At 46.7% G+C, this 15033-nt stretch overlaps 1 protein-coding gene across 1 annotated transcript in view; it reads left to right on the top strand.

The window, feature by feature from the left end:
- The window catches only part of LOC309563618 (alpha-2-macroglobulin-like), a 215610-nt gene that overhangs the window by 144562 nt on the left and 56015 nt on the right, over positions 1-15033 (top strand). Inside the window, exon 18 of the mRNA XM_082268122.1 lies at positions 12846-12972. Coding sequence (XP_082124248.1) covers positions 12846-12972 — 127 coding nt within the window. The remainder of the gene's footprint in view (positions 1-12845; positions 12973-15033) is intronic.

Genomic DNA, 15033 nt, shown 5'->3' with positions numbered 1-15033 from the left:
GGCCCATATGGAGTAGGAGGGAGGTTGAGGTGGTGGTGGATGTGGCGGTGACATAGGCGTGCGCACAGGGTGTGCTGGGTGTGCCTGGGCACACCCTAATCACCTAGGGCACATAGCATTGCCAGTGAGGAGATGGGAAAGATCTCCCTGGGACCTGCTCTGCTCTATTTCTCCTTGCCTACAGGTACATGGCCCCGATACATTACTCTCCCTGCTGGCAAACACATGCATGTGTATTTCAACTTTGGGGTGCACACCTTAATGCAATAGGCTGCGCACACCTATGGGCGGTGTAGGTGGAAGCGGCGGTGGAGGAGGACCAGGGCCGGATTAACAGCATCATGGGCTTGGTGCTGAGGATTTTGAAGGGCCTTAGGGCCGTGCCTTGCCATGCACCCAGAGGAGGAAGGGTGCAGCCATGCATGCCTAATTCAACATGGGATGCTGTCTCTGAAGCCCATAAACACATCCATGCATCGCCAACTGTCCCTCCTTGTCCGGCCTTCACGCTGTGTGGGGAGGTTCTGAGGGTGCTGCCTGGGGAAGCGAGCATAGAAGCCAGACTTCTGTGTTTACAAGTGACAGAAGAGCGGTAACAGTGAATATGGCCAACCCGGGGCCTATATAAAAGGTAGGGGCCTGGAGCTGCAGCTCCAATAGCCCCTACATTAATCTGGCCCTGAGGAGGAGGACGAGGTAGCCAACACTGCTTCTTTTCACAAATTTTAAATGAGGGTACACCCCAAAAGAGTGAGAAAGAGCAAAAATGGAACAATGGGTGGGTAAGGTCGGTATCCATTGCTATTCTGCATAAGGTACGGAAAAGTCCCGTGGGATCCATGCCTGGTTCATTTTAATGAACGTGAGCTTGTCCACATTGTCTCTGGACAGGCGGCTGCGCTTGTCTGTTATAACGCCCCCAGCCGTGCTAAATACCCGTTCAGATAATACACTGGCTGCAGGGCACGCCAGCACCTCCAAGGCGTAAAGGGCAAGCTCAGGCCATGTGCCCAATTTGGAGACCCAGAAGTTGAAGGGGGCAGACCCGTCATTCACTACATGTAGGCGTGTGCACACATACTGCTCCACCATGTTGGTAAAATGCTGCCTCCTGCTAAGACGTTCCATCTGAGCTGCTGGTGCTGCTGTTTGTTGTGGCGTGCTGACAAAGCTTTTCCACATTTCGGCCATGCTAACCCTGCCTTCTGAGGTGCTGGCGGTGCCCTGGTTGCGTTGGCGACCTCCTCCTCCTCCTCCTCTGCCTTGTGCTTCCACTGTGGCCCCGCTGTCAGATGGGAATGCCAGCAGCATGGCGTCTACCAGCGTGCGCTTGTACTCGCGCATCTTGCGATCGCGCTCCAGTGAGTGAATTAAGGACGGTACGTTGTCCTTGTAACGGGGATCCAGCAGCGTGGCCACCCAGTAATCAGCACAAGTTAGAATGTGGGCAACTCGGCGGTCGTTGTGGAGACACTGCAGCATGTAATCGCTCATGTGTGCCAGGCTGCCCAGAGGCAACGAAAGGCTGTCCTCTGTGGGAGGTGTATCGTCCGTGTCCTCTGTATCCCCCCAGCCACGCACCAGTGATGGCCATGAGCTGGCCTGGGTGCCACCCTGCTGTGAACATGGTTCCATCTCCTCCTCCAGCTCCTCCTCCTCCTCATCCTCCTCATCCTCCAGAACTGTGCCCCTGCTGGACAATTGCGTCCCTGGCGTTTGCGTGTGCAGGAACCCACCCTCGGAGCCCCTTGCGAATGACTGCCCTGAAAGCCTTGGAAATGTTACCTCTTCATCCTCCTCCTCCTCCTCATCCTGTGCCACATCCTCTTCCATCATCGCCCGAATTGTTTTTTCAAGGAGGCATAGAAGTGGGATAGTTAAGCTGAGAACGGCGTCATTGCCACTGGCCATGTTGGTGGAGTACTCAAAACAGCGCAACAAGGCACACAGGTCTCGCATGGAGGCCCAGTTATTGGTGGTGAAGTGGTGCTGTTCCGCAGAGCGACTCACGCGTGCGTGCTGCAGCTGAAACTCCACTATGGCCTGCTGCTGCTCGCACAGTCTTTCCAGCATGTGCAAGGTGGAGTTCCACCTTGTGGGCACGTCACATATGAGGCGGTGAGCGGGAAGGCCGAAGTTACGCTGCAGCGCTGCCAGGCGAGCAGCAGCAGGGTGAGAACGCCGAAAGTGCGCACAAACGGCCCGCACTTTCTGCAGCAGCTCTGACATATCGGGGTAGTTTTTAAGGAACCTCTGCACCACCAAATTCAGCACATGCGCCAGGCAAGGGATGTGCGTCAAACCGGCTAGGCCCAGAGCTGCTATGAGATTTCGCCCGTTATCGCACACCACCAGGCCGGGCTTGAGGCTCGCTGGCAGCAACCACTCATTTGTCTGCTGTTCCATGCTCCTCCACAACTCCTGCGCGCTGTGTGGTTTGTCCCCCAAACAGGCAAGTTGTAAAACTGCCTGCTGTCGTTTACCCCTGGCCGTGCTGAAGTTGGTGGTGAAGGTGTTACGCTGTCCGGATGAGGAGGCGGTAGAGGATGAGGAAGCGGAGTAGGAGGAGTTAGGAACAGGAGGCAAACTGAAGCGCCCTGCAATCCTCGGTGGTGGAAGGACATGCGCCAAATTGCTATCCGCCTCAGGCCCATCCGCCACTGCATTTACCCAGTGTGCCGTTAGGGAGATATAACGCCCCTGACTGTGCTTACTGGTCCACGTATCCGTAGTTAGGTGGACCTTGGCACAGATGGCGTTGCACAGTGCACACCTGATTTTTTCCCCCACTTGGTTGTGCAGGGAAGGGATGGCTTGCCTGGAAAAGTAGTGGCGGCTGGGCACGACGTACTGTGGGACAGCCACCGACATAAGGTTTTTAAAACTGTGCGTCTCCACCAGACGGAATGACAGCATTTCAAAGGCCAATAATTTTGAAATGCTGGCATTCAGGGCCAGGGATCGCGGGTGGGTAGGGGGGTACTTCCTCTTCCTCTCAAGTGTTTGGGAGATGGAAAGCTGAACGCTTCCACGGGACATTGTGGAGATGGTTGTTGGTGACCCAGGTGGTGGTGTTGCTGACAGATCGTCTGTTTGCGGGGTGGCAGGTGCCGGTATCACTACAGATGTGGCTGGAGCGGCCGAGACTGCAGCAGAAGAGGAAGCAGGATGAGCCAGAGACGTTTCTTGGTTTTGAAGGTGTGTACTCCACTGCAGCTCGTGCTTTGCACTTAGATGCCTGATCATGCAGGTTGTGCTCAGGTTGAGAAGGTTCATGCCTCGCTTCAAGCTCTGATTGCACAGGGTGCAAACCACTCGTGTCCTGTCATCAGCACATTTTCTAAAGAACTTCCACGCTAGAGAACTCCTTTGAGCTGACTTTGGTGCGCTCGTTCCCTTGCTGCGATGGGCAGTAGCGGGCGTAGTGTCTAGGGCACGGCCGCTCCGCTTCTGCACCCTGCTCCCTCTTCTGCTGTGCTGGTGGCTCTGTGCGACCACCGCCTCTTCCTCCAAACTACTCAGTTCACCTGCATGACGTTCATTCCATGTGGGGTCGAGGACCTCATCGTCCTCCACATCATCTTCCACCCAGTCTTCACCCCTGCCCTCCTTGTCGGTCTCCACAATGCTGAACGCCGCAGCAGTTGGCACCTGCGTTTCGTCATCATCGGAGACGTGCTGCGATGATCCTTGCATGTACTCATCTTGAGAAATAAGTGGTTGGGCATCGCTGCACTCAATCTCTTCCACTTCTGGGGCAGGGCTAGGTGGATGGCCCTGGGAAACCCTGCTGACAGAGTCCTCAAAAAGAATAAGAGACTGCTGTATGGCTTGGGGCTCAGACTGCTGGCCTGATTTGCAAGGGGGTGAGGTGAAAGACGGTTGGACATTGGCTGCAGGTGCCAACTCTGACCTTTCTGCAGTAGACTGGGTGGGAGACAATGTGAAGGAACTGGAGGCACTGTCAGCAGCAAACCAATCTACTATCGCCTCAACTTGTTCTGGCCTCATCACTTCTAGGGGCGTTTGATGCCCTACCAAATACTGATGCAGGTTCTGTCGCCTACTCACACTTGAGGAAGGTGTTTCACTTGTGCGTGTAGCTGGCACAGATCGACCATGTCCTCTCCTTGCAACAGGAGCTCTACCAGCAGCACCACGACCCAGGCCACGGCCCTTATTTGACGGTCTCCTCATATTTCTGTAATTTAAGATCTTGCCCTAGAAAGGTTTTTATTGAATAGCGGAATAGAAAATATGATCCAAAAAAAGTGTATGTATATCACACGTACACAACCACACTAGGCCCCAATTACTATTGTTTGTACCCCTAAAAGGCTAGATGAGGAGTAGGGGGAGTATGGAACAGGCAGCACCCTCAAACCTTCAGAAGTATGAGATGAACCCCAACAACTTGGAAAGGTGGATCTCTCTCACACGTACCGACACAGACTATCCCGCAATTCAATTGATCCTCAAAGGTTTTTATTGAATAGCGGAATAGGAAATATGATCAAAAAAAGTGTATGTATCTCGCACGTACACAACCACACTAGGCCCCAATTACTATTGTTTGTACCCCTAAAAGGCTAGATGAGGAGTAGGGGGGGTATGGAACAGGCAGCACCCTCAAACCTTCAGAAGTATGAGATGAACCCCAACAACTTGGAAAGGTGGATCTCTCTCACACGTACCGACACAGACTATCCCGCAATTCAATTGATCCTCAAAGGTTTTTATTGAATAGCGGAATAGGAAATATGATCAAAAAAAGTGTATGTATCTCGCACGTACACAACCACACTAGGCCCCAATTACTATTGTTTGTACCCCTAAAAGGCTAGATGAGGAGTAGGGGGGGTATGGAACAGGCAGCACCCTCAAACCTTCAGAAGTATGAGATGAACCCCAACAACTTGGAAAGGTGGATCTCTCTCACACGTACCGACACAGACTATCCCGCAATTCAATTGATCCTCAAAGGTTTTTATTGAATAGCGGAATAGGAAATATGATCAAAAAAAGTGTATGTATCTCGCACGTACACAACCACACTAGGCCCCAATTACTATTGTTTGTACCCCTAAAAGGCTAGATGAGGAGTAGGGGGGGTATGGAACAGGCAGCACCCTCAAACCTTCAGAAGTATGAGATGAACCCCAACAACTTGGAAAGGTGGATCTCTCTCACACGTACCGACACAGACTATCCCGCAATTCAATTGATCCTCAAAGGTTTTTATTGAATAGCGGAATAGGAAATATGATCAAAAAAAGTGTATGTATCTCGCACGTACACAACCACACTAGGCCCCAATTACTATTGTTTGTACCCCTAAAAGGCTAGATGAGGAGTAGGGGGGGTATGGAACAGGCAGCACCCTCAAACCTTCAGAAGTATGAGATGAACCCCAACAACTTGGAAAGGTGGATCTCTCTCACACGTACCGACACAGACTATCCCGCAATTCAATTGATCCTCAAAGGTTTTTATTGAATAGCGGAATAGGAAATATGATCAAAAAAAGTGTATGTATCTCGCACGTACACAACCACACTAGGCCCCAATTACTATTGTTTGTACCCCTAAAAGGCTAGATGAGGAGTAGGGGGGGTATGGAACAGGCAGCACCCTCAAACCTTCAGAAGTATGAGATGAACCCCAACAACTTGGAAAGGTGGATCTCTCTCACACGTACCGACACAGACTATCCCGCAATTCAATTGATCCTCAAAGGTTTTTATTGAATAGCGGAATAGGAAATATGATCAAAAAAAGTGTATGTATCTCGCACGTACACAACCACACTAGGCCCCAATTACTATTGTTTGTACCCCTAAAAGGCTAGATGAGGAGTAGGGGGGGTATGGAACAGGCAGCACCCTCAAACCTTCAGAAGTATGAGATGAACCCCAACAACTTGGAAAGGTGGATCTCTCTCACACGTACCGACACAGACTATCCCCCAATTTAACTGATCCCCAAAGGTTTTTGATTAAATAGCGGAATAGAAAATATGATCCCAAAAAAGTGTATGTATATCACACGTACACAACCACACTAGGCCCCAATTACTATTGTTTGTACCCCTAAAAGGCTAGGAGTAGGGGGAGTATGGAACAGGCAGCACCCTCAAACCTTCAGAAGTATGAGATGAACCTCAACAACTTGGAAAGGTGGATCTCTCTCACACGTACCAACACAGACTATCCCCCAATTTAACTGATCCCCAAAGGTTTTTGATTAAATAGCGGAATAGAAAATATGATCCCAAAAAAGTGTATGTATATCACACGTACACAACCACACTAGGCCCCAATTACTATTGTTTGTACCCCTAAAAGGCTAGGAGTAGGGGGAGTATGGAACAGGCAGCACCCTCAAACCTTCAGAAGTATGAGATGAACCCCAACAACTTGGAAAGGTGGATCTCTCTCACACGTACCAACACAGACTATCCCCCAATTTAACTGATCCCCAAAGGTTTTTGATTAAATAGCGGAATAGAAAATATGATCCCAAAAAAGTGTATGTATATCACACGTACACAACCACACTAGGCCCCAATTACTATTGTTTGTACCCCTAAAAGGCTAGGAGTAGGGGGAGTATGGAACAGGCAGCACCCTCAAACCTTCAGAAGTATGAGATGAACCCCAACAACTTGGAAAGGTGGATCTCTCTCACACGTACCAACACAGACTATCCCCCAATTTAACTGATCCCCAAAGGTTTTTGATTAAATAGCGGAATAGAAAATATGATCCCAAAAAAGTGTATGTATATCACACGTACACAACCACACTAGGCCCCAATTACTATTGTTTGTACCCCTAAAAGGCTAGGAGTAGGGGGAGTATGGAACAGGCAGCACCCTCAAACCTTCAGAAGTATGAGATGAACCTCAACAACTTGGAAAGGTGGATCTCTCTCACACGTACCAACACAGACTATCCCCCAATTTAACTGATCCCCAAAGGTTTTTGATTAAATAGCGGAATAGAAAATATGATCCCAAAAAAGTGTATGTATATCACACGTACACAACCACACTAGGCCCCAATTACTATTGTTTGTACCCCTAAAAGGCTAGGAGTAGGGGGAGTATGGAACAGGCAGCACCCTCAAACCTTCAGAAGTATGAGATGAACCCCAACAACTTGGAAAGGTGGATCTCTCTCACACGTACCAACACAGACTATCCCCCAATTTAACTGATCCCCAAAGGTTTTTGATTAAATAGCGGAATAGAAAATATGATCCCAAAAAAGTGTATGTATATCACACGTACACAACCACACTAGGCCCCAATTACTATTGTTTGTACCCCTAAAAGGCTAGGAGTAGGGGGAGTATGGAACAGGCAGCACCCTCAAACCTTCAGAAGTATGAGATGAACCTCAACAACTTGGAAAGGTGGATCTCTCTCACACGTACCAACACAGACTATCCCCCAATTTAACTGATCCCCAAAGGTTTTTGATTAAATAGCGGAATAGAAAATATGATCCCAAAAAAGTGTATGTATATCACACGTACACAACCACACTAGGCCCCAATTACTATTGTTTGTACCCCTAAAAGGCTAGGAGTAGGGGGAGTATGGAACAGGCAGCACCCTCAAACCTTCAGAAGTATGAGATGAACCCCAACAACTTGGAAAGGTGGATCTCTCTCACACGTACCAACACAGACTATCCCCCAATTTAACTGATCCCCAAAGGTTTTTGATTAAATAGCGGAATAGAAAATATGATCCCAAAAAAGTGTATGTATATCACACGTACACAACCACACTAGGCCCCAATTACTATTGTTTGTACCCCTAAAAGGCTAGGAGTAGGGGGAGTATGGAACAGGCAGCACCCTCAAACCTTCAGAAGTATGAGATGAACCCCAACAACTTGGAAAGGTGGATCTCTCTCACACGTACCAACACAGACTATCCCCCAATTTAACTGATCCCCAAAGGTTTTTGATTAAATAGCGGAATAGAAAATATGATCCCAAAAAAGTGTATGTATATCACACGTACACAACCACACTAGGCCCCAATTACTATTGTTTGTACCCCTAAAAGGCTAGGAGTAGGGGGAGTATGGAACAGGCAGCACCCTCAAACCTTCAGAAGTATGAGATGAACCCCAACAACTTGGAAAGGTGGATCTCTCTCACACGTACCAACACAGACTATCCCCCAATTTAACTGATCCCCAAAGGTTTTTGATTAAATAGCGGAATAGAAAATATGATCCCAAAAAAGTGTATGTATATCACACGTACACAACCACACTAGGCCCCAATTACTATTGTTTGTACCCCTAAAAGGCTAGGAGTAGGGGGAGTATGGAACAGGCAGCACCCTCAAACCTTCAGAAGTATGAGATGAACCCCAACAACTTGGAAAGGTGGATCTCTCTCACACGTACCAACACAGACTATCCCCCAATTTAACTGATCCCCAAAGGTTTTTGATTAAATAGCGGAATAGAAAATATGATCCCAAAAAAGTGTATGTATATCACACGTACACAACCACACTAGGCCCCAATTACTATTGTTTGTACCCCTAAAAGGCTAGGAGTAGGGGGAGTATGGAACAGGCAGCACCCTCAAACCTTCAGAAGTATGAGATGAACCCCAACAACTTGGAAAGGTGGATCTCTCTCACACGTACCAACACAGACTATCCCCCAATTTAACTGATCCCCAAAGGTTTTTGATTAAATAGCGGAATAGAAAATATGATCCCAAAAAAGTGTATGTATATCACACGTACACAACCACACTAGGCCCCAATTACTATTGTTTGTACCCCTAAAAGGCTAGGAGTAGGGGGAGTATGGAACAGGCAGCACCCTCAAACCTTCAGAAGTATGAGATGAACCTCAACAACTTGGAAAGGTGGATCTCTCTCACACGTACCAACACAGACTATCCCCCAATTTAACTGATCCCCAAAGGTTTTTGATTAAATAGCGGAATAGAAAATATGATCCCAAAAAAGTGTATGTATATCACACGTACACAACCACACTAGGCCCCAATTACTATTGTTTGTACCCCTAAAAGGCTAGGAGTAGGGGGAGTATGGAACAGGCAGCACCCTCAAACCTTCAGAAGTATGAGATGAACCCCAACAACTTGGAAAGGTGGATCTCTCTCACACGTACCAACACAGACTATCCCCCAATTTAACTGATCCCCAAAGGTTTTTGATTAAATAGCGGAATAGAAAATATGATCCCAAAAAAGTGTATGTATATCACACGTACACAACCACACTAGGCCCCAATTACTATTGTTTGTACCCCTAAAAGGCTAGGAGTAGGGGGAGTATGGAACAGGCAGCACCCTCAAACCTTCAGAAGTATGAGATGAACCTCAACAACTTGGAAAGGTGGATCTCTCTCACACGTACCAACACAGACTATCCCCCAATTTAACTGATCCCCAAAGGTTTTTGATTAAATAGCGGAATAGAAAATATGATCCCAAAAAAGTGTATGTATATCACACGTACACAACCACACTAGGCCCCAATTACTATTGTTTGTACCCCTAAAAGGCTAGGAGTAGGGGGAGTATGGAACAGGCAGCACCCTCAAACCTTCAGAAGTATGAGATGAACCCCAACAACTTGGAAAGGTGGATCTCTCTCACACGTACCAACACAGACTATCCCCCAATTTAACTGATCCCCAAAGGTTTTTGATTAAATAGCGGAATAGAAAATATGATCCCAAAAAAGTGTATGTATATCACACGTACACAACCACACTAGGCCCCAATTACTATTGTTTGTACCCCTAAAAGGCTAGGAGTAGGGGGAGTATGGAACAGGCAGCACCCTCAAACCTTCAGAAGTATGAGATGAACCCCAACAACTTGGAAAGGTGGATCTCTCTCACACGTACCAACACAGACTATCCCCCAATTTAACTGATCCCCAAAGGTTTTTGATTAAATAGCGGAATAGAAAATATGATCCCAAAAAAGTGTATGTATATCACACGTACACAACCACACTAGGCCCCAATTACTATTGTTTGTACCCCTAAAAGGCTAGGAGTAGGGGGAGTATGGAACAGGCAGCACCCTCAAACCTTCAGAAGTATGAGATGAACCCCAACAACTTGGAAAGGTGGATCTCTCTCACACGTACCAACACAGACTATCCCCCAATTTAACTGATCCCCAAAGGTTTTTGATTAAATAGCGGAATAGAAAATATGATCCCAAAAAAGTGTATGTATATCACACGTACACAACCACACTAGGCCCCAATTACTATTGTTTGTACCCCTAAAAGGCTAGATGAGGAGTAGGGGGAGTATGGAACAGGCAGCACCCTCAAACCTTCAGTATGAGATTGTGTTCACTGTACCCCACAAAGATTGAGTTCACTGCACCCCACAATGATTGTGTTCACTGCACCCCACAAAGATTGTGTTCACTGCACCTCACAAAGATTGTGTTCACTGTACCCCCCAAAGATTGTGTTCACTGCACCCCACAAAGATTCTGTTCACTGTACCCCACAAAGATTGTGTTCACTGCACCCCAAAAAGATTGTGTTCACTGCACCCCAAAAAGGATGTTGTTCACTGCACCCCAAAAAGGATGTTGTTCACTCCACCCCAAAAAGATTGTGTTCACTGCACCCCACAAAGATTGTGTTCACTGCACCCCAAAAAGATTGTGTTCACTGCACCCCAAAAATGATTTTGTTCACTGCACCCCAAAAAGGATTTTGTTCACTGCACCCCAAAAAGGATGTTGTTCACTCCACCCCAAAAAGATTGTGTTCACTGCACCCCAAAAAGATTGTGTTCACTGCACCCCACAAAGGATTTTGTTCACTGCACCCCAAAAAGATTGTGTTCACTGCACCCCAAAAAGGATGTTGTTCACTGCACCCCAAAAAGGATTTTGTTCACTGCACCCCAAAAAGATTGTGTTCACTGCACCCCACAAAGGATTTTGTTCACTGCACCCCACAAAGATTGTGTTCACTGCACACCAAAAAGGATTGTGTTCACTGCACCCCAAAAAGATTTTGTTCACTGCACCCCAAAAAGATTGTGTTCACTGCAGCCCAAAAAGATTGTGTTCACTGCAGCCCAAAAAGATTGTGTTCACTGCAGCCCAAAAAGATTGTGTTCACTGCAGCCCAAAAAGATTGTGTTCACTGCAGCTCACACACAGAAAAATGGATGTGGATCACTGACACCTGCCTATCTCCAATCCCACACCACACAGCAATATCAATTGTAGTTTGTAGAACACAGTTTCCCTAAAATTCAGCAGACTCTGTCCCTAACAGGATTGAGAAGAGATCGTAGATCAGGATTGAGTGCAGATTCACCCCACCCCCCACACAGCAATATCGATTGTAGTTTGTAGAAGACACTGACCCTATATAATTCAGCAGACTCTATCCCTAAAATGCCTACAACTCGCCCTGCCTAAACACTCCGACCTGTCCCTCAATTCTATCCGGACACAAATGTTTTTTTCCTGCCTATCTTTCCCTAATCAGCAGCCAGCACGTTGATGTGTGCTCTGTCCCTGAATCTAAGCAGCATAATGACGCCGCTGCGGCTGCCTCGAACTTATAAAGACTTGGTCACATGCTTCAGACGGCCAATCACAGCTACTGAGACATTTGCAGGCATGGCTGGGATGGCTTAAGGCACACCAGTTAAACGATTGTTGATTGGCTGTTGAAAGCCCGCCATGAAAAGAGCGCCAAAGCATGCAAAACCCGGAAATAAAACGACCGAACACGGATTTTTACCCGAACATACAGTAAAGTGTCCGTGTCCGTGTTCGGGTACAAAAAATCCAATTATTCGGTACGAACACGAATAATACAGTCCGTGTTCGCTCAACACTAGTGAGGAGGAAAGAGGGACAGAGGAACATTGTTCCAAATCAGGAATGGCCCCTTAAAAGCAGGGACAGTTGGGAGCTATGCTTTGGGTGTTCAGAGAACAGTAAGTAATGTATTGCAGGCATAGTATACTCAGTAAAGCACAGTATTGCAACAGCTAAGTACTCGGCAATGGCTCAGTGTAGCCATCGGTATTTCATTCAGCAATGACACAGTATGCAATAAAACCATGTTTCAGGCTTAGCTTGATTTACCAGAAGACAGGAGATCAGGATAAAACAGGGTCAGTAAGCAAGCCAAGTCAAACACAGGATAACAGAAGGTAGGTCTGGTCACGAATCACAAAAGCTGACAACCACTTTGCAATTCTACTTAGTTCTCCTGTGCTCTAAATAGGCCAATGGGTGCCAAAAGCCAGTGCCAGAACATGCAGGCTTATTCACAAGCACACACACACACATGCTCACACAGCCTTTATTCTATGCAATGGTCCAAGAGCTGTACTGTGTGCATGTGTAGATCTTCGAGCATAGCCATGTACTCGATCTTCCAGATAAATAGACTGGCAATGCACCAGACTGCCCTAGATATTGCACACGCACCATTTTTGCAAGCATACACCACAACGCACAGTAGTGTGTTGCAGTGCACTGCAAAGAGCACTGGAGTGCCATTAAGAATGAATGGCACTGCAATATATACACGCATGTCTTACATTATGACTTCCCATCAGTGGGAATGGTCCCTTAATCTAAATAGTAATGTCTGAAGGAAATCCAAGACCAGAAGGCATTGTTAAATAAATACAAAATGTTTCCAAGTTTCCCAGTTGACCACACTAGCCAAGAAAAAAAGGAAAATTATGGTTACTATGCGCAACCAAATCATATATTGCACATATAGCTGCATACAATGAACTCATGAAGCTGTTTTTATTTATTTTTTTCAGGTGCAGTACCTGACCTAAGTATCAGCAGAGAATCCATGCCCAGGATAGAGACAGTGAAAGAGAAAGAAAAGGAGAAGGTTCGAACATATTTTCCTGAGACCTGGCTATGGGAACTTATAGCAGTAGGGTGAGTCCCAGCTTATAAATTCGGTATAAAAAGAGAAGTTCATTTAAAGTGGAACTGCAGCTAACAAGTTTTCTTTAGTGAAAAAGAAGGGTTAGAACATCTGTCAAATGCTTTCATTTTCTGTAATGGTGAAATGTTACGGTTTTCACTAGATTTTGTCTCAATCTCAGACACATCTGTATTTCGGGGCACTGTTGCCTGTTTGCAGACCAGAAAATTATAGAATACAGGTAAAACATGCATACAAGCCATTACATTTACAATGGGTGTTATAATGACTAGATGGGTGACATGCACAAACTTGCATGGGATAATCGTCCCTAGCACATCTTGTATGTGTATAAAGAATTTTGGAAAGACATAAAACTCACCAAAAGAGCAAATATTTTGGTACGGCGCAGTTAAGAAAATATTTAAAGCTGAACTCCAGGTATGATCTTTATTACATAGTTACAGTACATTGGTCCAACTAGAAGCCAATGTAAGTAAGTATATTGCTTAACTGATGGAACACTGGTGAATCTGACAATCACTGTAGTAGTTGGCGTTTTTTCAGTGATCCCAGCTCTTTTCCAGGTCCTGTGCTGAGCAGTTGCCCCACTGCATACTGATCACAAGTGGTTGCTTGCTTGCCATACACACCATTCACAAAACACGTTGTATATTTTATGTGAATACAAGGTATTCTCTGTTTGAACAAGACGGAGATTGTGATGTAACTACTCCTCCTCTCCACCTCGTCAAATAAGAGCACGCCTTATTAGTAAAAAACAAAATGAAAATGACAGTGCTGCAGAGCAGTCCCCTGTGGTCAGTATGCAGTGGGGCAACCAGAAGATAGTGGTGATGACTGTATTCATCCCGACTACTATAATGAATGTCAGATTCCACAGTGGTCCCTCAAGTATGAGATATGCATATTTCCATTGGTCCAAACTGGGCTTATGTAACTCTGCAATGAAGATATACAGTACCTGGAGTTCAGCTTTTAAATGAAAGCTTTGGGGTACATAAAAAAAAAAACAAACACACATACTCACCCCTTTGCGGTAGCATCTGTGTGATGCTGCAGGCCTGCAGCTGTTTTATGTTGGCTCACATGACCGCTAATCACTCAGTTCTTAGTCTGCCCATCCCCTCTTCTGCCCAGTGGTCCAGTGAGTGCCCAAGGAGCAGAGCGGAGAGCACTGCGGGGATGGTAGCAGCTGGCTTTGGCTCTTAGCTGTGTTCTGAGAGCTGGAGTCCGCTGTCAATCGGGCAGCTGGTTGGATCCCGACAATATGGTCCTTCCAGAGCCTGGTGCAGCTCTGTGACATCAGCTGATACTGGGCCACAGCCTTCTATAAGCTGACTAGGTAAATGCACTCCTGTGCAAAAAAAATAAATAAAAAGAAATAAAAAAAAGCTTTGGCCTTTTAACCACTTCAGCCCCGCCCACCACAGTTTTACTGTGGCAGGCAGGCGCTCCTGGGCAAAGTGACGTAGTACTACGTCGCTGCCTCAGGAGACTCTAGGGGGCGAGCGCACTCATTAGCTGGGTAGCCAGCATGTATGACCAGTGGCTCCGATGACCGCCGGCCACTCACGATCTCCCACAGCAGAGAGAGAGAAAGACAGACGGCTGAAGTAAACACAGCCACCTGTCATTCTCACTTAAGTGATCACAGAGGCTATGTGATCCTGCTAAATAGGATCGCATGTCTCTGTGATTACTTCACAAGCCACCCCCCCCCCCCCGACAGTTAGAATCGCACACCCCTAGGGACACATTTAACCCCTTGATCACCAGTACAGTTAACCCCTTCCCTGCCAGTGTCATTTTTACAGTAGCATATTTTTAGCTCTGATTACTGTAGTAATGTCACTGGTACCCCCAAAAGTGTCAAAAATGTCAGTTAGGGGTTTGATCTGTCCGCCGCAATGTCGCAGTCCTGCAAAACAAAATTGCAGATCGTCGACATTACTAGTAAAAAAAAAAAACAATAAAAATTACATAAATCTTTCCTGTAGTTAGTAAACGCAATGACTTTTGCGCAAACCAATCAAAATCAGCTTATTGTG

This window comes from Pelophylax lessonae, assembly GCF_965119305.1.
Source record: "Pelophylax lessonae genome assembly, chromosome: 9".
NCBI classification, from domain to species: domain Eukaryota; kingdom Metazoa; phylum Chordata; class Amphibia; order Anura; family Ranidae; genus Pelophylax; species Pelophylax lessonae.
The sequence above is the reverse complement of the archived record's forward strand: the minus strand, read 5'-3'. Positions and strand labels throughout refer to the sequence as shown.